This window comes from Poromitra crassiceps (assembly GCF_964638095.1).
Source record: "Poromitra crassiceps genome assembly, chromosome: 12".
In the NCBI taxonomy this organism is placed as follows: Eukaryota; Metazoa; Chordata; class Actinopteri; order Beryciformes; family Melamphaidae; genus Poromitra; species Poromitra crassiceps.
This window is the reverse complement of record NC_139632.1, coordinates 40,389,508-40,409,850: the sequence shown is the minus strand read 5'-3', so window position 1 is coordinate 40,409,850 and position 20,343 is coordinate 40,389,508. Positions and strand designations below refer to the sequence as shown.

Sequence of the window (20,343 nt, the reverse complement as noted above, 5' to 3'; positions counted from 1 at the left end):
TCAGTCATTAGTTAGTACATCAGACATAATCATGGTGGACACAAGAAGAGAAGAAGAATGGAGAAATACCCTCGATACCTAGAGCAGACATCTCCATTCAAATTCTTGCCAGGAAGGACAGTTTTGCAGAAAATGAGCAGACAGACACGGCCTAATAGGCTAGTAAAAAATGTATCCCTCTTGTTTCAATGTGCAGCTAATGGTTTGGAGATTTCCTCTTCTTTTGTTGCATGACGTACTACTGGAAATGTCTTATATGAAGACTATAATGGTAGTTGTAAACACACCTGGGGGAAGTCTTGCGGTGCCAGTCAAGGGAGAGTAGTTTATGTCAGGTACTGGTCTTTTGGAAGGGGTATGCTGTTCAGGACAGAAAAACAAAACATCAAAGATGTCATTATGACAACATAAAAACATGAAAATGAAATTGATAATTTGAGATTTTTTCCCCCGTTTGCTTCATCTTCTGCTATTGATGTGATCGTTGCACTGCATACTGCACAAAGTCAAATTCCGTTTGTAATGATTACTCACTATGGCTATTAAAATATCTAATATCTAATATAATGAATCTTGAAAACATGATTTGAGTGTTCAGACAAAGATGTTTGGAAACCATGGACACCCTAAAGCCATTATTAGGAAGTGTAACCGAGTTGAATCAGCGCGGATTCCTCGTGAGTCCCGAGTGGTAGCGAGTGGATTGGTTAAACTCACTCCCCAGGTATAAAGGCATGTTAATCAAGGGGAGCTAGCTCTCTTGGTGTTGCGGTTAACATGTCGGACTCCCAAGCCGAGGGTCGGCAGTTCGAATCCACCCCTGGACAAGCCCTTAACATGGGTTGCTGCAAGTACCACCTACACAACGTCGTTACAGAAGCACTAAGCAGCGTGTTAGCTAAGCTAAGCAATAAACTGATACAATGACAGTGTTGCTGGCTGTAGGGGGACATTCGGTTTATTTACTCACACTTGGTTGAGCTTCCATGTGAAGAGCTCGTTTGACACTATTAGAAAAACACAGTGAAGTTAAACTAGACTGAGACATTGGCCAAGTCTAAACGATGAAGGGCTACAAAGCAGAGATGCTCACAAGTCATTTTTTGCAAGTCCAAGTCAAGTCTCAAGTCTTTGGTCACAAGTCCAAGTCATGTCTCAAGTCCCTGTGGATGAGTGTTATATCATCTGCTGCATGCCATCCGGTCTGCTTAGAACACTGCATAGCTAAAACTAAGGAATTCAAAGCATGTACTGTATTATCCTCACTCCTTTATCTATTAGAATACAGTAGCAGCAATGATTAGAGATGACATTAGTAGACATTTCCTGTCAACCATTTTATGTGAAGCACTTTGAATTGCCTCTGTGTATGAAATTTGCTATACAAATAAACTTGACTTGACTTAATGTCAATGCACCAAAAAATAAATATTCACAAGTCCCAAACCTTCAAGTCTCAAGTCTTTGAGGACGAGTCTCAAGTCAAGTCTCAAGTCACTGTGTGTGACTTAAGTGTGTGTTATGTCTCAAGTCCAAGTCCCCATCTCTGCTACAAAGTCATCCTGAGCTACATTAAAACATTTGATATACGGTATGTATGTAATGTTACTTGGGGTGATATACAGCATCTGACAGCCTCCAACGGAATATTTTCGTTTTCTTTCTGTCCAAAAGTATTACTGAAGCAGTCTTTGAAAGTCCAAACTTTATCTCATGCAATAGCAAGTTTCAACTTAATAGACATATATATAGATAGATATAATAATAACAGACAAGCAGAAGGACAGCTACTCACGGCATTTTCAACTGGCGCGCATCTCGCGCATGCGTGCAACACTCGATCCGTCCCTCTACAACATCGCCTGTCCCATACATAGTTCCACCAGCCGTGTCTCCTTATTGTGAAGACGATTAAACAACACACAACACATTTTAATACTTAGAAGTCATCGATATATTTTTTAAATAGTATTGTTAATGAGTGGTTATTGGAGCAATACAGCGTCAGATGATCACGAATACGACGGAACAGCCGAAGTGACTTGTTTCTTCAGTGTGCTTTTTTGGTGCGCACCGATATTTTTTGTTTACCTAGCAACAGCAAACTGCAATGGTGTTTTACAACTTCATCTGCCATTAACGAGTGGTTGTTTCAGCAAAAGGTAAATTGTATGCTAGGACATTAATCTAGAGAGAGAACGAATAATAATAGATGCAAAGTTGGTAAACCAGTCACAATGAGCTAACATTAACACAACCAGGTTGATCTATTCTCTCTCAAGGATGTCTCTTCAAGCTGCTTCCCAACCTTGCGGGCTGCAAATGTGTCGTGGTCCTGATGATGAAGAGACTTTCTACATGCAGTGCAGAGCTGCATACCTAGCTGTGTTCAAGTCTAGTTTGACAAATATCGCCTCCAAACATCAGTTATGTCGTGGTAAGCTATAGTAACACTATGCAGTGATTTACTAGCTAGCTAGCTAACTAAATAACCAAGTTAGGGTATCAGTTAGTTAGGTCATGTTACTAATACTGCCAATTTAGCTTTCAAAGTAATCAGTGGCACAGAAATCCCCAAGTGCCTGTTTGCAGGAAATGTATAACTTCTGATAAATGTACATGTTTAAACATTTGTCAGAAAATCAATCAATCAGCATTTAGCCTAAGTGATGGAGGAAGACCTTAACCAGCACACAAAACCTTTTGTTGATGGTCGTGCCATCATTGTCCTGTCATCACCCTTTGCTGCTTATAGATTCAATACTTTTCCCTTTTATCCCATTCAGTTCTCCAGCAGGCTGGGAGAAATCCATCCTATGCAACGCTCAATAAATACTGGACCCCAAGAACATCAAAACTGAACTTTGATGATTTCTGTGAGATCCTCAAGTGTGAGAAGCAGACAGAGGAAAATGAGCTGATGAGGGCTTTCAAAAAGATGGACGTGAATTGTGATGGCTATATCTCACACAGTGAACTGGAGAAGGTCCTCACTACTGTAAGTAGCCACTTTGGTAGCCACATGGGCTACTATTTGATCGAGGATGGAATGTGCTCCCCCCCCTATTATTATAGTGTGCAGGCTGGGTCTATGTAAACTTCTATTTTTGTATTCTGTGGTAAGCGGAGCAAGTGATACAGTTGGAGATAGATTTAGTTATTTTTCAGTGAATTGATTAATCGACTAGTACAATTAGCCAACTGGACTTTCTCAGAAATTGAGAATGCACCAATGTTGCATTCAAGGTGCATACTGCCTAAAGCAGTGGTTCTCAATTTTTTTCACATGAGGGACCCCTAAACTGACAAAGATTAGACCACGGACCCCCATTTGATATGATTTTAGATGTTTGATTTCAGAAAGTGTATAAAACCCATGACCAAAATAGTCATTGTGTTACTTGTGAATGGACTTATAGCGAAAATAAATTACCCCCCTTTTGGCTGGGGACCCCCTGGAACCCCCTCAAGGACCCCTGGGGGTCTCTGGACCCCCATTTGAGAACCATTGGCCTAAAGCAAAAGATTCAGTAGCTGCTCCACTGCTCACGTTGGATCCAAGCGGAACAAAATCTCAGAGTTTCAATTCTCGATGGCTGACACGCAAGTTCTCCCGCTTTGGAATAAGTTGAACTGATTGTTTTAATCCCATTCTGAAGTCAATGCGCTCTGTGGAGCAGGAAGAACAGTAACACTAATGACAATGCAACGTAACGCTGGCAGTGGAGCTCTAATGTATACTGTATTTTGTTCTATGATTTTGTTGTGATATTTTCACTCATAAAGGAAACATGTTGATTTTTCCAGAGAGGAGATAAAATGACCGCTGAGGAGGTGAATGCCATTTTCTCAATAGCTGACACCAACAAAGATGGCAAGTTGGACTATGCAGAAGTAAGTTTGGAAAATTGCCTCTCACTTTCTCTGTTATCACTGTGCTCACTGTGCCTGGCACACGACGTTAGAGAGATCCACATATTTTTCCATGGTTTTACCCCAGTCTATCAGTGCATATCAGTCATGCAAACATGTCATGTATTCGCTAAACTTCACTCCTTATGGTTTCTGATCATCCAAGCTCTAAATAAGCAAGAACAATGGCTGTTATCCTGAGAATTGAGTAGCAGAATCTTCTAGCTACAGCCAAACTATACCAACAAGTCTACCCATCAGCCAATTGTTGGTTAATGGTATGAAATTCCCAAATTCTCCAACCCTATTTTACTACTGCCACAACAAATAGACAATGTTACGACGCAGTGCAGTTGGGGTGCTTAAAGTGCCTTTGCTTTTGTCTCATTCCATATTTGTTTTAAGTGATTTTTTTTTACAAGGCAACATAAGGCCTCCAAATCTGTCTTGGTTTAATCAGTTGCTCATCTCCATCCAAGCTGTAGGCCAGGGATACTCAACTTGCTTTGCCCGGGGGCCACTTTCGTGAAATGATAGAAGGCCAGGGGCCAGTTAATAAACAAACAATATACATTTTTCTGTAGCGGATTGTATGTTTTTGGGGTGTCAGCCAGAGTTTAGTCTGACAATGCTGTGCACACCGGATAGTTAGTTAGGTTAAGTTAGTACATACATAAGTGCCTGGGTAGCAAGCAGACGGCGGTATTTGACAATTTAGTAGCTAAATCATAGATTATTGAAAGATATTCCATATTCCAGACTGAAATGCTATAACAGAAGTGGAGTATTGACCAGCATGACATGAACATTTGGACACTTATTCAGCGGGTATCTTGCATGTTGCGTTCAGGTGCACTGTAAAAAAATAAAAAATAGTGCAATTCCATCGCGGGCCACACAGGGGGCGCCCGCGGGCCGCCAGTTGAGTATCACTGCTGTAGGCAATGCCTCGCCTCTCCACTGCCTCAAAGCGGTGCTCATGCATTATCCCCCTCACTACTGGTTTCCTGTTGCCGTCAGTTCTGCAGATTGCTGGTGTCTACAGTAGAGCAGTGTCAGGTGGCCGCTCTGGAGAGGCTTGAGGGCGATGCCGAGCTGAAGAGACAGAACTTTGGCAGCCAGTCAGAAAGCCCTCCGAAGAGCTCTGTGTCAGAATCATCTTCATCATCTTCAGCACCAGCGGCTCCTCTCCCCCAGCCTCCAGAAATACCTAGGACAGAATCAGACACTGCACTAAAGAAAGGTAGAGGATGTGGCTTCCCAGAGCATTTCTAACACAAAAGAAGACTGCCACTGTGTTGTTGTTTTTTTATGTTCTGAGAAAGTTTACTTTGTATTACCAACAGGCCTGGTTCTATGGCGGTACAAGAGCGTGCATTCCACCCTCTGTTTCATATTTTGCACCCTCAGTTGAAATTTGCGTCTGCGTCCGATATTACTGTCTTTCAGAGGCTGTAGCGGTCTCGTTTTTAAAGCTAAAGTGAAGATCCTGGTATCATATGAAACTAGAAGACATAAGGCATCCATTGGTACCAACCATGTCATGCTAGCTAGCTTGTCAGGAAAGGGCTAAATAACGATTAAAAGTAAAGCTAAATCCATTCAATGCAAAGGAATTGCATAACATTTACCCATTCTTTAGGATTGAGGTGTACAATCTCTACAACCCAGCTTGCACAGGTTACCTGAAAAAGCCCATTTAATGGACATGGACAAATCAATGGACAGGCATGTGGGTGGGTGGTCTGGTTAGGTTTAGGCTTGGGGGGGGTCTGGTTAAGGTTAGGCATTGGACCCCTGGGTCCTTAGGGTTAGGGTCTGGTTAGGGTTTAGGTGTTGGACCCCTGGGTCCTTAGGGTTAGGGTCTGGTTAGGGTTTAGGTGTTGGACCCCTGGGTCCTTAGGGTTAGGGTCTGGTTAGGGTTTAGGTGTTGGACCCCTGGGTCCTTAGGGTTAGGGTCTGGTAACGGTTTAGGTGTTGGACCCCTGGGTCCTTAGGGTTAGGGTCTGGTTAGGGTTAGGTGTTGGACCCCTGGGTCCTTAGGGTTAGGGTCTGGTAACGGTTTAGGTGTTGGACCCCTGGGTCCTTAGGGTTAGGGTCTGGTTAGGGTTAGGTGTTGGAACCCTGGGTCCTTAGGGTTAGGGTCTGGGAACCTGAGAAATTGCAGTGTTGAATTTCATGCAATTCGACCAGTAAGATAATGGCTTTCACGTATCTCCAGGACTGTCCGTCCGATCGACCTTGAACTGGGGAACGAGCACTGCACTAGTAATACTAATAATAATAATAATAATAATAATAACAATAACAATAACAATACTTTATTTGTATAGCACTTTTCTAAAACCAAGTTTACAAAGTGCTTTACATTATAATAAAAATTCATCACATTTTGTACTCATGTTCAGGGACCAAGTGTGTAAAGTGTGGTTAAGTCCTATTATGAGAGAGTATGGCTTAGGTATGGCAGGAACACAGGATGTTGAACATGCATAATGCCAATGTTAATATTTGCACACTACTGACTATAGGTCCAAACTAGCAGCCTATAGAGGCTGTGTAGGCATACTCCAGATTCCCATTTGTACACACACACACACACACACACACACACACACACACACACACACACACACACACACACACACACACACATTGCCCCTATACGCCTCACAGATTAGTTTTGAGGAATAAGTAATAGCTCTGTTATTGATCGATTTTTCACTCCCATGACAAATCACCTCATTAAGACACTCCATACATCATAATCGCCACACAATTAGGGCAGCGTGTTTGGAGGGAGGAGGCTGCAAAGCGTCGTCATTTGGGTAATCATGTCTGCCATTAAGAGGTTGACGAAAGCCCTTTGTTACACTAGTGAAAGATGCTGTGGGGAGAGCAGCACCGGCCAAAGAGATATGTTTTCATAGTGTAAACAAGCAGTGGCTGCCTTTCAGTCCAGCTTCAGCCCCACACACTGCCAGCAGAGGGAACCAACCAAACAACACCAGATTAGAAGTCCGATTTCTCCTGTGAGACACAACTAGGATTAGATCTCTTTGGCCGAATCGGGATGTGAATGAAAAGCCACTTTTGGCGCTGGGTCACGACGGGACCCGGGGGGGGGGGGGGGGGGTTGAGGAGAAGACCGGCGATCCCCCCCGATGAGAGAGCCAGGGACAGGCAGCGCTGGAGAAGATAGAGTGGGTTGCTTTAAGTGGTCAGTCTGTGTTCATGTTATTGATTGGGGAGGATTCCAGCACTGCTCACTGGGGAGATGGTGAGGGATTAGGCCCGGCCGACCACCGCTGCAAAAACAAATGAGCTCTGAGATAGTGGCGGGGATGATCTGAGATCGTGGCGGGGATGATCACATTATTGTGCCTCTCCCACATTTATTGATTTATACCCCGTTACATTTTAACAGAGTTCTGACACGAGCTGCTGCTACGTGACCGCACATGTTGAATGGGCTTTTCTTAGGGCTCAAAAATGTTTTGACTGCTCATTTGCTCCTAGATTTGTCAGTATTAAGACACTGCTTCCCTGAGATTCTTTTGTTTTGTTTTGTTTTGTACGGAGGTATGTGGGTTGAGACCCGCGTTCATTGTGGTTTTTAATGGCATTCTCACTACACAATCCGTTGCTTTTCGACCGCTCTTTGGATTATGTGGTGAGATATGGGCAAAATTATGTAATCGCCCTATTGCTGTTTCTGTCTTGTTTTTTTTTATAAGCCATATACGACCAGTGGATGAACTTTCATGGCGTTTTCCTGATAGTGGATGTGTTTATTTCAATTCTAGTAACGATGCACGCGATATAATCATATCAGTATCGGCAGATGTTAGTCATTTTTTAACATATCGGCATCGGTCCGATGTTGCAATGTTAATATCACATTGAGAGGAAACATTGCGGTAAATCTATGATTTCTGGGCTTTTCCAAATGTTTTGGAAATAAAGAAATACGTTAATTTTTCAAATTCACAGTGTTTACATGTGTTTTTCAGTATGTACAACATGTTATTATCACAGAAATGTGTTTTTATACAGATCATATCGACATCTGTAAATATCGGTAATCGGCCATAACGGCAATGTTAATATCGGTTATCGGTATCGGCCAAAATCTTCACATCGGTGCGTCCCTAAATTCGAGCAAGGTAGCTGCCAATGCTGAATGAATACTGCGCAAACTCTGCTCTAAAATGCAATCTGAACTCACACCGAAGCTTTTGTTAGGCCACATTTCAGTGCATCTTTGTCCACATTCACAAAGCAGTTCCAATTTGGCCCTCTAGATTAAAATACTGTCATCAATACAAATTAGATCCATGACAAATACCTTGATAGTGGGTCTATTTATTTCCCTGCTATGGTAATTTGCTTTTTAGCCCATCACATTACTTTGCATCTTGATTTCCCGGCCTTGGAAAACAATCAGGCCCCTCATTATTGACTTGATATTTTCTGGCTTCAATTAGTGTTCAGGGGGGAAAAGTTGAGCAAGATAATGGATTTGAGGGGGTCTCGTTATGCCATTTGTAATTTACAATGCCTCCACAATTAATTAAAAAGGGGTTGAACTTGAGACCACACTTTTCTCTGCATCCAAATACAAAGTAGTCGTTTTCACTTTAACTTAGCAACGGACGTCTGATAAGACTCAAGATAAGACATAAGATTACAATGTCACCCATGTTGTAATCCTCATCTCTCTTATGGATGTGTGTTTATCGCGTGGAGATGGAAGGGCTGTACTTAATCTGTCAATCAGTCAGGCTGTCTCATCTGTCTTATTGTAGCAAATTACAAGTTAATTGATTGGTTGTAATTATGGAACATGTATTTGTATTTGTTTGTGTGAAGGATCATGCGTGTTTCTGTGCTTGCATGCGTGCTTGTGTTTTCATGTTTGTGTGTGTGTGTGTGTGTGTGTGTGTGTGTGTGTGTGTGTGTGTCTCAGACAGCCGGTCATCCTCCCGCCCCTCCTCAGCCCGTAGCAGACGGTCGTCCCTGTCTAACGCCATCACTATGACATCCAGCAGCACTAAGGCCAGCAAAATACCTGAGCCCTCAAGTTTACAGGTACCTCACTCTACAGTCCAAAAACCATGTCCTTTTACTCACGTTATGTAGCCCCGCCCACTTGGCCCAGTTGCGTTATGACTTCCTGTTCAAAACACCGTCTGTTTTACCTGCTCACTAGTACTTTACTGTCACAGGAAGTGTAAACACAATAGGAAGTAACTGGCTGACCCTTGTGTTGGAACATAAGGTGAATAGAGCAGGCTTTTTAGACACGCACGCAAACAGACATGCAGGCATGGACCACCTTATGCAAATCCAATTTGCATTGTGCTTATAATGATAAACTGTTATTATTCCTCATTTTTCTGGCCAACACCTGGGCCCTAATGATTTATGAAAGACCCTATTAGAGAACCACTGTCTGGCAAAACAGAGTTAATGAAATAAAACAGTTGTAAAGTCAACTTAGATTTTAATTGGAGTGCATTGGAGTACATGCGGCGCTGCAGCATGTCTTAAACTAGGGCTGGCCTTGTTTCTGCTGGGTCCCCCAGACCCCCACTGATGACAGCGTCTCGTCGTCATGTGACTTGGGGTCTCACATCTCAATTGGGGGTTTCAGTCTGAAAACGGCGTTAGACGTTGTTAGCAATGCTCTCTCTCTACCGACGTTTGTGCATCTTGTTTTGAATGAATGACTCAGTCTTGATGACGGAAATGAAATGTAACAAAATGATTTGTGAAAGTAACAAGTCATCCGTGAAAATATTTATGATCATTCTCTTCTGAAAACACCATGGGTGATTGGCATGATTGTATTATGACTCCATACAATCTGCTGTCAGTACCATCAGTAACAAAACCTGGGAATCTGTGAGAGACCAGGGCCTTCCAACTCCACTACTTTCCCATTGTCATTGTCACCAAGCATTTTGATTGGACTTTGGCCCTGGGTGGAAGAGCTAGACACTGTATTGTTTGTATTTGTATTGTTTGTATTATTATTTTTTTGGCGGGGGGGGGAGGGGCTTAACCTCAGCTGGTTTTCGTTACAGTGGCACAAAGGTGAATAAAAAAATAACTACCAACCCTTGCTGCATCTCTCAGGAGGTCCACGCTGCGGGTTGAGATTGGAAAGGGCCAGACAGCCTCAGGATATGTGTCAAGAGATGACCTCTGACCTCTGAGGGACGTTCCTCTCACTGTATTGGCTTCTCTCAGGGGCTGATAATTGGGGGAGTGGGGTGGGTGGCTCGAGGCAGGCGGTGTTTTGGTAGCTCTCTGCGTGTGTGCGTGCGTTACGGTTGTGGCTAGGGCTGCACGATATGCAAAAAAAAAAAAATCATATTGTGATTATATTGGCAGTCGGCAGATATTGCAATTGATAAGTTGACACATTTTACCTTTATCAAAAAATTGCAGCTCCATGCAAGTTGGATATATTGGCCATATTGCGATTTCAATCATATTTTGATGAATTGTGCAGCCCTAGCTGTGGCTTCTTTGCCATGTTGCTGCACTCTGAGCAGTAAATCAGACACGTGGGCCTGAGTAGGTGACAGTGGCCTGTATTAGTCTGCTGGCTGACCCCTCTCTCTATTGAGTGCATGGCGCTGCCCGCGGCATTTCCCCTCATTTAATATCGTCTGGACAAACCACTGAACGTGTTATGGTTTGATCTTTTATGTTTCTCACATCCCAAGATAAATACTTTGAGAAAATGGCTTTTCTCTGCAAGAGTGTTTTATGGTACTTTGTTTCTTTATTTAACTCTGTGATTTATTTGTTCACTAAAAGCATACATAGCCTATTCCAGACTTGCTCAGTCCTCAATGTCCTCTTATTGTATGTCCACGTCAGCTGTGCTTTCATTTTATGTGTCTCCAATGAGCTGAATGAAAACTTTCTTCTTTTGATTTTCTTGTTCAATTTCAAATTATCACCTCATTTCAGCTGTGCTGGTGGACAAAGAAACAACAGGATTTTCGAAATGAGGGAGATATTAGGATTCATAAATATCGCCCCAAAGTAGCCTCTTGATAATTTGAGTGACTGCTGGCCTTACATTGAAAAGGCTATATTTATCAAAGTTAAATGCACTCCAATTTGCCATATCAGGTTCGAGTAGAAGATTTACCTCAGCCTTTTTCTGAAATGTAGTGTAACACTGTTGCCCTCTTCTGGCTACTCGTGAGTATAACAATAATTAAGTGTTGCTGAACTGACATGCGCCCTGAAATTATGAATATGCCCCCTGAAGGTTGGAGTGATGTTAATGATCACAACAGCAGGTTTAGTTAAAGCCAATTAAGTGGGTAACCTCATTGTGATGATTGACTACTTAATTCACTTCTTGCGCTTGCCAAAATATACTTCACAAGATCAATTCTCCTTTTAATAAGAACTGCAAATTAGTTTTGCTTTCTATTGAATGAGTAAATGCATTTTCATGACAAGTAGTTTTTTTCTCCAAAATACTTTGTTGGGATTGTAGTGAAATCCAAATTGATGCCATACATCACAAGAGGGCATGGATGTTTCAAATGGCTTGAGTACTGGGGTAAGGTGGGCGAGCCACATTGGGTCCAGGTCTGGACAGTTTAAGAACCATTCCTTTTCCAGGCTCATTGGACACTAGTCAGTTGGTATGAATGCCGAGGGCCGTCAGTTAAGCAGTCGTTGTCCGCTGTTCCAGGAGTGGCATCACAGTTACATGAAGGGCTGTTTCTTCCTGGAGGATGATGGGAGTATCAGCTCTCTGCAGTACCAGCTCCACCTGCCCCAGGCAACCAGCGTCTACCTCACCATCCAGCCACTCAACCTCAGTCACAGACCAGGTGCTGCTCCATGTTACCTACAGATAAAACCCTAAGAATAGTCAGACAGTCATACAGTGCTTTATTAATTGCGGTGTAGGGAAATTCTCTTCTTACTAACTCCTCTCTATAGGGAGGTCATAGGTTAGACTCTGCTACAGAACAGCAGTCCTACAGCGGATAGGGATTCGGTGTCTTGCTCAAGGACACTCCAGTACGGCAGCTGTTTGCCAAACCTGGATCCTCCAGCTGAAGTATATTTTTTATCACCACTAAGGCTACCCAAAGTAACACCATGGAGGTCCCATTTTAATATGCTGTACTTTGTGCACTGTTGCCGCAGCTTTGCCATTGTTTTGAAGAGATATTGATATAGTTACCATAAACAAATTAGACCAGGGAATTCGATCTTAATTTTGAGAAGCTACCAATTGTCTCGAGCTAAGGTATTTGTTTACAGTTAATTATAGCAACGGATGACAATTAATTTGACAATGATATATTGATGTTTAAAAAAATGCTGTAGTACTTTTTAAGATGCACACTTTCACGTTTTCTCTCATATTTGCAATCATATTAGGCATAATTGTCATATAATATTCCGTAGGCTGGGAAATGTGATTGTGAAATCCAAATGTGAACTGTGTTTTCTTTCCTCTGTCCTTGTCTCGTCTTTCAGACAAGTCGTCATCCTGGATGACCGTGGACACAGCACTTTTTGTCATGTCAGCAGGTGAAAGCAAAGACGACTCAACTTTAGTGTGTTTCACCGAGTCAAGAGACAAAGAGGTACGAATCTTGGGACCAACTACCTTCTGGAAGAAAATGCTGTCATGTCATACTGTACATGTTTGTTTCCCTCCACCCCCAACTAACGATTGCTCCCACAACCATCTGCTTTGTTTCCACAGAAGTATGTGTGGAAGGGAGAGCTGAGTGCTGGGACCTACTACCTGCTGCCCTTCACCAGCGGCTGCAGGCTGAGGAAGAAGAGCAAGAAGAGGCTTTCTAAGAAACCAGTTGACTTGGTCTACAGGACTGACACTGGAGACCTAGACCTCACCAGGGAGTTCAGGTGTGTGTGTGTTCAGGTGTGTGTGTGCTTGTGTGTGCTTGTGTGTGTGTGTGTGTGTGTGTGTGTGTGTGTGTGTGTGTGTGTGTGTGTGTGTGTGTGTGTGTGTGTGTGTGTGTGTGTGTGTGTGTGTGTGTGTGTGTGTGTGCGCGTGTGTGTGCGCGCGTGTGTGCTTGTGTGTGTGTGCATGCCATTAGCAGTAGTATAAAAATCCACCAACAATATTTTGTTCAGTTGTCATAGGTTATGATGCGTAAGTGAGCTAAATGGATATCTAAAATACAATGAAAAATGAAGATGGGTAATGTTGGAAATGCTGCTAAAAGAAAAAGGTGGCGTGTCCCGTTCAGGTGAGGGGGGAGGATGGATGGATGTTATATCTACATATTATAATACACCTCTAATGTGTTTCTGTGTTTCTGCCACAGGGAGGTGCTGTCTGATATATTTGAGGTGATAGACCTGGATGGGAATGGCTTGCTCAGTCTGGAGGAGTACAATTTCTTTGAGCTGAGGACCAGTGGAGAGAAGTGTGACAAGGAAGCCTGGGCCATCTGCAAAGGTCATTATTCTCATGAAGGCTCTGATACATTTGGAGGCAACACTAGTGGGCAAGTTACCAACAATCAGGACTCATATTTCTCAATGATAGAAATACCGTACAGCTTACTGTCATATCTGCATTGACCCATTTGCCAAACCAAAAAATGTTGCCCACCATGTTGAATAAGTGTGTGTAACATAAGTCAATACATCAATCACTATTTCCCAACAAATTATGAATGGAGGCACCATCTCTCAAGGTAAGCATCAGGGGCGGACTGGGATCATAATTCAGGCCGGGCATTTATACCAAGCATTAAACAGAGACTCCACCCTAAAACCACTACTCAAAACAGCTATTCACAATGTTCTTGCACGTCTTGGTCCACTTTGTTGTTTGGAAGTGTATTTTTCATATTCCTGGCCAAACAGGCAATGTGATGAAATGTTGACATATTTCCAGTGCAGCTACATGGAGTTTGACTGTCAACAATCTACAACAAAGTGTAAATGCCAGGTTTGGGTGTCTGACCCTCACAATCAAAGAGTAAGGGCTTGTTTTTATAGACGTAGCATTTTCCATCATTTCCCATCGATGTTCAACAGAAATCCATCGTAAGAGGCAGAGAGACCAGCTTCTCCACCTACCATAGCCTCAACAGACCATAATGCAGTTCAGCCGTGAGAATTATTGCGTTTTGATTAAGGGGGACTTCTCCTTTTTATGGACTGGAAAAAAAGTCACTTCAGAACATCACTGAAGACATCTAACAATGTCAAAGTGTCAGAACATCACTGAAGACATCTAACAGTGTCAAAGCGTCTGATGGTGGAATTGTCCTTGAACAAAATATTCCTAACTAAGTTGCAGTACAGCCAGCATTAGAAGAGCATAACTGTTCCAATGTTCAGCAGGGTGTTGGAAAAATGAGAGTAAACAAACCTACCCTAGGTAAATACAGGTTGAAAAGACGTCTCTGTGGCATTGTATAGGCAGTATGGGCTAAAGCAGTGGTTCTCAAATGTTTTCACATGAGGGACCCCTAAACTGACAGAAATTGACCCCCATTTGATAGGATTTTGTCCCACGGTCCCACATACAGTATGATAATAAGATTGGTGCTTTTAGATGTTTTATTACAGAAAGTGCATAAAACCCATGACCAAAATAGTCATTGTGTTACTTATGAATGGAAGTAACACAATGGGGACCCCCTGGAACCCCCTCAAGGACCCCTGGGGGTCCCCGGACCCCCATTTCAGAACCACTGGACTAAAGCACATATCACACACTTCAATCACGTCACACTTCATCGGTTTGACACACACCTATTTTAATCTATTTTGCAATAAACTGGGTGAAAACCCAAGTGTAGATAGATACCTGGTAGTGTAGATGAGTCTCCTTGTGATCAGTATGTGCGTGTAATGAATTTGGTTTGCATTCGGTTTGTTTGGGTTGCTTGTTGTTGTTGTTTTTTAGAGCTCATGTTTGTTTTTTGGGGGCTCACAGAAAACTTTGACACGAGGAGGAACCAGCTGACGCGGCAGGGCTTCATGGAGCTGAACCTGATGGAGGCCACAGAGAAAGACGGAGACCCCGCAGACCTGTGGATCACCCTGGAAGCCATGGGCTACAACCGTGCCCTGGAGCTGCTGGAGGTGGTGCTCACACAGTGGAAAACACATCTCTACCTTACAGAACTCATTCAACCCAACTAGCAACTGAATTCAACTCCCATCCGCGTGGGCGTCCGGGTACTGCAGCGGTAGATTCCCGAACACGGGGGTCGCAAGTTCGAGCCCCCGTGTTACCTCCGGCTTGGTTGGGGCGTCCAATACAGGCACAGTTGACCGTGTCTGCGGGTGAGAAGCCGGATTAAAGGAGGATGTGTGTGCTGGTCGCTGCAGCACTAGTGCCTCCTCTGGTCGGTCGGGGGCGCCTGTCCGGGGGAGGGGAAGTGGGGGGAATAGCGTGATCTTCCCACGCGCTACGTCCTGCCGGTAAAACTCCTCGCTGTCAGATGAAAAGAAGCGGGTGGCGACTGCACCTGTATCGGAGGAAGCATGGTGCTAGTCTACAACTCTCCTGCAGAGGGGGTGGAGCAGTGAGCAGCACAGCAGGGGGAATTGGCCAAGTACAATTGGGGAGAAAACAGAGGGGAAATCCAAAAAGACTTCATCAAATCTCCCATGCCCGTTCCTTCCTCTTGGGGTCCAAGAACAAAGCCTTGTGATTTCCTGATACTACACCGGGACACACACACACACACACACACACACACACACACACACATATCGTATAACTCACCTAAACCCTACTAACTGGTTGCATAAACTCTTTCACCCTACACCCCGTCAGGCTTGTCCGTTCCAGATAGACGTGCACTGTGAAGGCACACAGCCGTCGGTCCAGCCGCTCAGTGTGGATTCAGGCCCCAGGCTGCTGAACCAGGCTCTCCAGAAGTCCATCGTAGCCAGGGCAGAGGCCAGGCCGCTGAGGGGACAAGACAGCGTCCTCATCTACACCTACAGAGGAGAGCACAGGATCTCCTCCCTCATAGCCAACAAGGTACACAACAAACAAACCAATTCAAACCTAAAAATGCCTTATTCTTCTTATTCTTCGACCATTCACCCAGCTTGTAATTGATATGCAACGTTCGTATCCATTCTCATAGCAACAGAAGCTACTCTAAAAGAATGGCCCCAACAGGGAACTACTGAATTGGGGAAGTCGTTCAATTAGCAGGCAAAGAGTCTACCAAGTCATTACCATACCAATCATTTCACTCTTCTTTTTAGCGAGGGTGAAACGTCATCGTCAGGCCAAGCCAATCAGAGGCAGACTACTTTTTATGTTTTTCCCCAAAGCAAGACACCCGTTACACAAATGTTACTTACGCGCAAAAGTGCGATTACAAAATGTGCCTGCCTGGTAAAAAATAAATAAGAGAGGGGATGACGTGGCAAAGGACCATGGGTCGGATTCGAACCCGAGTCGGCCACACGAAGGACTAAAGCTTCTGGCATACTCTTCGCGCACGCGCTGGAGGCGGGGCTCCGAGGAGGGCGCGCGCACTCTGCACGGGCCAAAACAGAACATACTCAGTGCGCAGCTCCAGGCTCCAGGCAGTCTGAATGAAATTGAATGTAACGTTCCCAATTCTATGTATTAAATTATAAAAAACGACCCTCAACATTTGGGAAGGCTAAGCCACACAACTAGTTCGTTATAATCGAACATCATGCTTCAAAGGCAACTTTACGACTGTGAGGACTCAATCACAGCAGATATCCACTGATAGCCTACCACGGAGATCTCACAGGCACAGGCAGCAAAACCCGATGCGCTGATAGAAAAATCTCCATGGACGCGCCGCGCTGCGCTCAGGCCTCGCCCCCCAACACGCCCCGTGCGATGACGTCATAATCGCCGTGCGCCCTATGCGCTTGGCTGGGCGCAAAGAGTATGCCACAAGCTTAAGCCTTTAGTGGTACGTGCTCTACCAGGTGAGCCCCATTAAGTTAGCAAAGCCGCTGCCTGCTACAACCAACAGCTTTGTCAATGTTCTTCAGTGCTTGGCCATATGCTAGGTTTGACCTAGCCTTGTTTCTTTTCTTTTTTATTCTAAAATGTTGCAGCCAATTTCCTCATGTTCCTTCATTCTAAGCATAGAAAGCTGGCGAGTGCATCATGTGCATCATGTGCCCTGAGTGCATCATGTGCCCTTTTGTGTTGCAGACCAACCAGAAGGTGAGCGTCCATGTGAACAACGAGCAGAGCAGGAACTGCAGCAGCAGCCGGGGTATGAGTGTGTTCGCTGTGGAGGTGCCAGCCAGGACCAAGATGGTGAGACTAGTCTTCCTTGATACTCTCTGAGAATGCCCTCTAGGAGAATATGACCATCTTCAACTTGTAAATGTGTGCATTCTGCTGCTTTGCATTCAACCTCTCGGTTAAGTCATTCATTCTCAATAAGAAAATGCAGAAAGCAAACAACCGTAAGGCTTAACAAACAACTTGAAACCAAACCAACTGTGACATTGATGATTGTCGGTGAGGTTGAGTTCAGAGAATTATAGCAAATGCTGTTCTTTGGAGAGATTAGTATCAGCATTACTAATAAAAGAAAATCTGTTAAGAGGTGAATATGCACTCAGCTGATACAACAAACCTCTTTAAACATCATCAAGAAGCCGGAAATCATCCGCATTATGATCTCTTAACTAGGGCTTTGACTGTGGCCTCACGATTCGATTCAATTACGATTCATTTGCCAACGATTCGATTCAATTCCACAATGCATCTCGATACAGCTCAAAGTATCGCAGCACCAAGTATCACATCCTCAATTTTCTATATTATTACTGCACATGGCTACTTTTTCATCAATTAATACAAGCAGTCAGATAAATATCAACTCCTTTTTTACTTAGAAAGTGGTTTAAAATCTGAATGTCAACATACATTTAAACATAAACGATTCAGCGATTATCTGTCAACGATTCCATTCGCACGTCCACATCGTGATGCATGGATTATTAATTTTGACACCCCTACTCTCAACACAGTTGAAGCCTAAATCTGCTCACTGTGCTTCACGATGTGCACTCCTAGTGCAGAATAATCCCGCATTCCATTTGCACTGGGAACTAGGAATTTCCCAGATGAATGACGTCACACCTGAGTTGACCGCGTTCCAGTAAAACAGTCTGAAAACCGGCCATGGTTAGCTTTAACCAGGCTAGCCATTGTTAGCAATAACAGTTGATAACAACTTATTACGCGGTATTTTGCGCATACGAACACTATAGCAACATGTCCACAAATAGAAGTTAGACAGTGCTGTATATACAACTGATTTAATGAGACACAAATAAGATAAATAAATGCTAATAAACAGTGTATTACTACCAGTGTTGGGGGTAACTCATTACAAAAGTAACATATTACATGTAATATATTACTTTTAGCAGTAACTCAGTAATATAACTTATTACTTATAGGATTTCAGTAATATTCTACCAGTTACTTTGTCAAGTAACTCAAGTTACAAATTGAGTTACATTTTATTAAATCAAAGCACATATTTAAAAAAGATACAATCATTTCCTAATCAAACTGTCTGTTTTTATGCAAATAACCACTATAGATGACAATAACAAAGGAAAATAATAACATTTAGAATGTTGGATTGTTTACACTGACTTCAAGGCAGTTGAAATTATTTTTCGGAATGGTTCCGGGGCGGCGATTTCATTCTGCTGCTGCTGTTGTTTTGGTAAAAGTAATGCAAAAGTAGTGTAATAAGTAATGAGTTACTCTACACAGAAAGTAATATTGTAAAGTAACGTATTACTTTCAAATTAAAGTAACTAGTAATATGTAGTATATTACATTTTGAAAGTAACTTGCCCAACACTGATTACTACAGCTTTCACCACTGTCGATGCAGGATTTTGAGGTTGGGGTTGGTGAGGTTCCCCTGACTTTTGAATTAGGAAATATGAGTTCAGGTGACATCACATTTCCCCCTGATGTGAGCTGGGAAATTCTCAGTTCCCAGTGCAAATGGAACACAGTATAATACCTGAAATGTTTTGATAAGTAATTACATCCTGTGCTGTCCTACTATCCACTAGGTGTGCCAACACATCCTGCCCACCAGCGACAAACAGGACTGGACCTACTGCTGTGTGGAGAGCCTGCTTCCCTGCCAGTAACACTGTACATGCTGTGTGGAGAGCATGCTTCCCTGCCAGTAACACTGTACATGCTGTGTGGAGAGCCTGCTTCCCTGCCAGTAACACTGTGCTGTGTGGAGAGCCTGCTTCCCTGCCAGTAACACTGTACATGCTGTGTGGAGAGCCTGCTTCCCTGCCAGTAACACTGTGCTGTGTGGAGAGCCTGCTTCCCTGCCAGTAACACTGTACATGCTGTGTGGAGAGCATGCTTCCCTGCCAGTAACACTGTACATGCTGTGTGGAGAGCATGCTTCCCTGCCAGTAACACTGTACATGCTGTGTGGAGAGCCTGCTTCCCTGCCAGTAACACTGTACATGCTGTGTGGAGAGCATGCTTCCCTGCCAGTAACACTGTACATGCTGTGTGGAGAGCATGCTTCCCTGCCAGTAACACTGTACATCCAAAAGGGAAACTACGCTGGCCCATTGACCACGCGTCTCTGATGAGACACCGCCCGAATGTATGCTAAAGAGAGTAGTAGTGGTTTCTGGCCTCACAGTAGCACATAATCCTCTAAATAGGAATATAAACGGTTCTATACCAACTAGCAAGTTGACTCTAATGCTAATGTGCCTTTTTATGCATAACAGTTGTTTCAATCGAAACTGTTCAATCGAATTTATCATTTTGCATGCATTTTACATCATGATGTATTTACTGTGGATTTGATCATTTTCCAGAAAGAACTTCTCTGATTCATTATTTTATTGTGTGCCCGGCGTTGTAAAACCCACACATTATACAGGCCTTTTGTTGTAGCAATTGCATTACATTTAAATAGGTTAAAAAATAAAGTGCAATTTACTGTATTTACTAATGATTTCCATTCTCAATGAGTTCATTATGGATATGATATGAGAACACCCCGTCATTGGATTTATTTTTTATTTTTTACTTATAGGACCCATATAATAACAATTTGAATTTCCCTAGGTATATGTGATCAAGGATAATGAATGGATACATTTGCTGACAGGTACTGTGTTGCATTCTGACAGGCAGTTTTAGATTGGCTCCATGCATCACAACTTGGTTTGGTCTTGAACAACAGCTGAAATCTTTCTAATCAGGCAGGTTTGCGGCAGTTGAATTGACGGGCCCATCTGGAATGACTCCATGTCAGGTTTATACCCTTTAGATCAGGGAATCTGGTTATTGTCTGCCAATCAGGGTCCAATGTGCTGACTCTTTGATGTGGGTGAGGCCTCATTCTTCAA

General features: G+C 43.3%; 1 protein-coding gene across 1 annotated transcript; it reads left to right on the top strand.

Annotated features, from left to right (window-relative positions):
* The first annotated feature begins 2,106 nt into the window (after positions 1 to 2,106).
* Positions 2,107 to 19,156, top strand: efcab7 (EF-hand calcium binding domain 7). Its single transcript, XM_083647563.1, has 14 exons — positions 2,107 to 2,162; positions 2,283 to 2,437; positions 2,787 to 2,998; positions 3,808 to 3,894; positions 4,933 to 5,155; positions 8,882 to 9,003; positions 11,642 to 11,783; positions 12,442 to 12,551; positions 12,674 to 12,837; positions 13,263 to 13,396; positions 14,891 to 15,039; positions 15,740 to 15,949; positions 17,123 to 17,230; positions 19,024 to 19,156. Exons 2-14 carry the CDS (start codon positions 2,284 to 2,286, stop codon positions 19,102 to 19,104), a joined length of 1,896 nt encoding a protein of 631 aa, XP_083503689.1. The 5' UTR covers positions 2,107 to 2,162; position 2,283; the 3' UTR covers positions 19,105 to 19,156.
* The last annotated feature ends 1,187 nt before the right edge of the window (positions 19,157 to 20,343 follow it).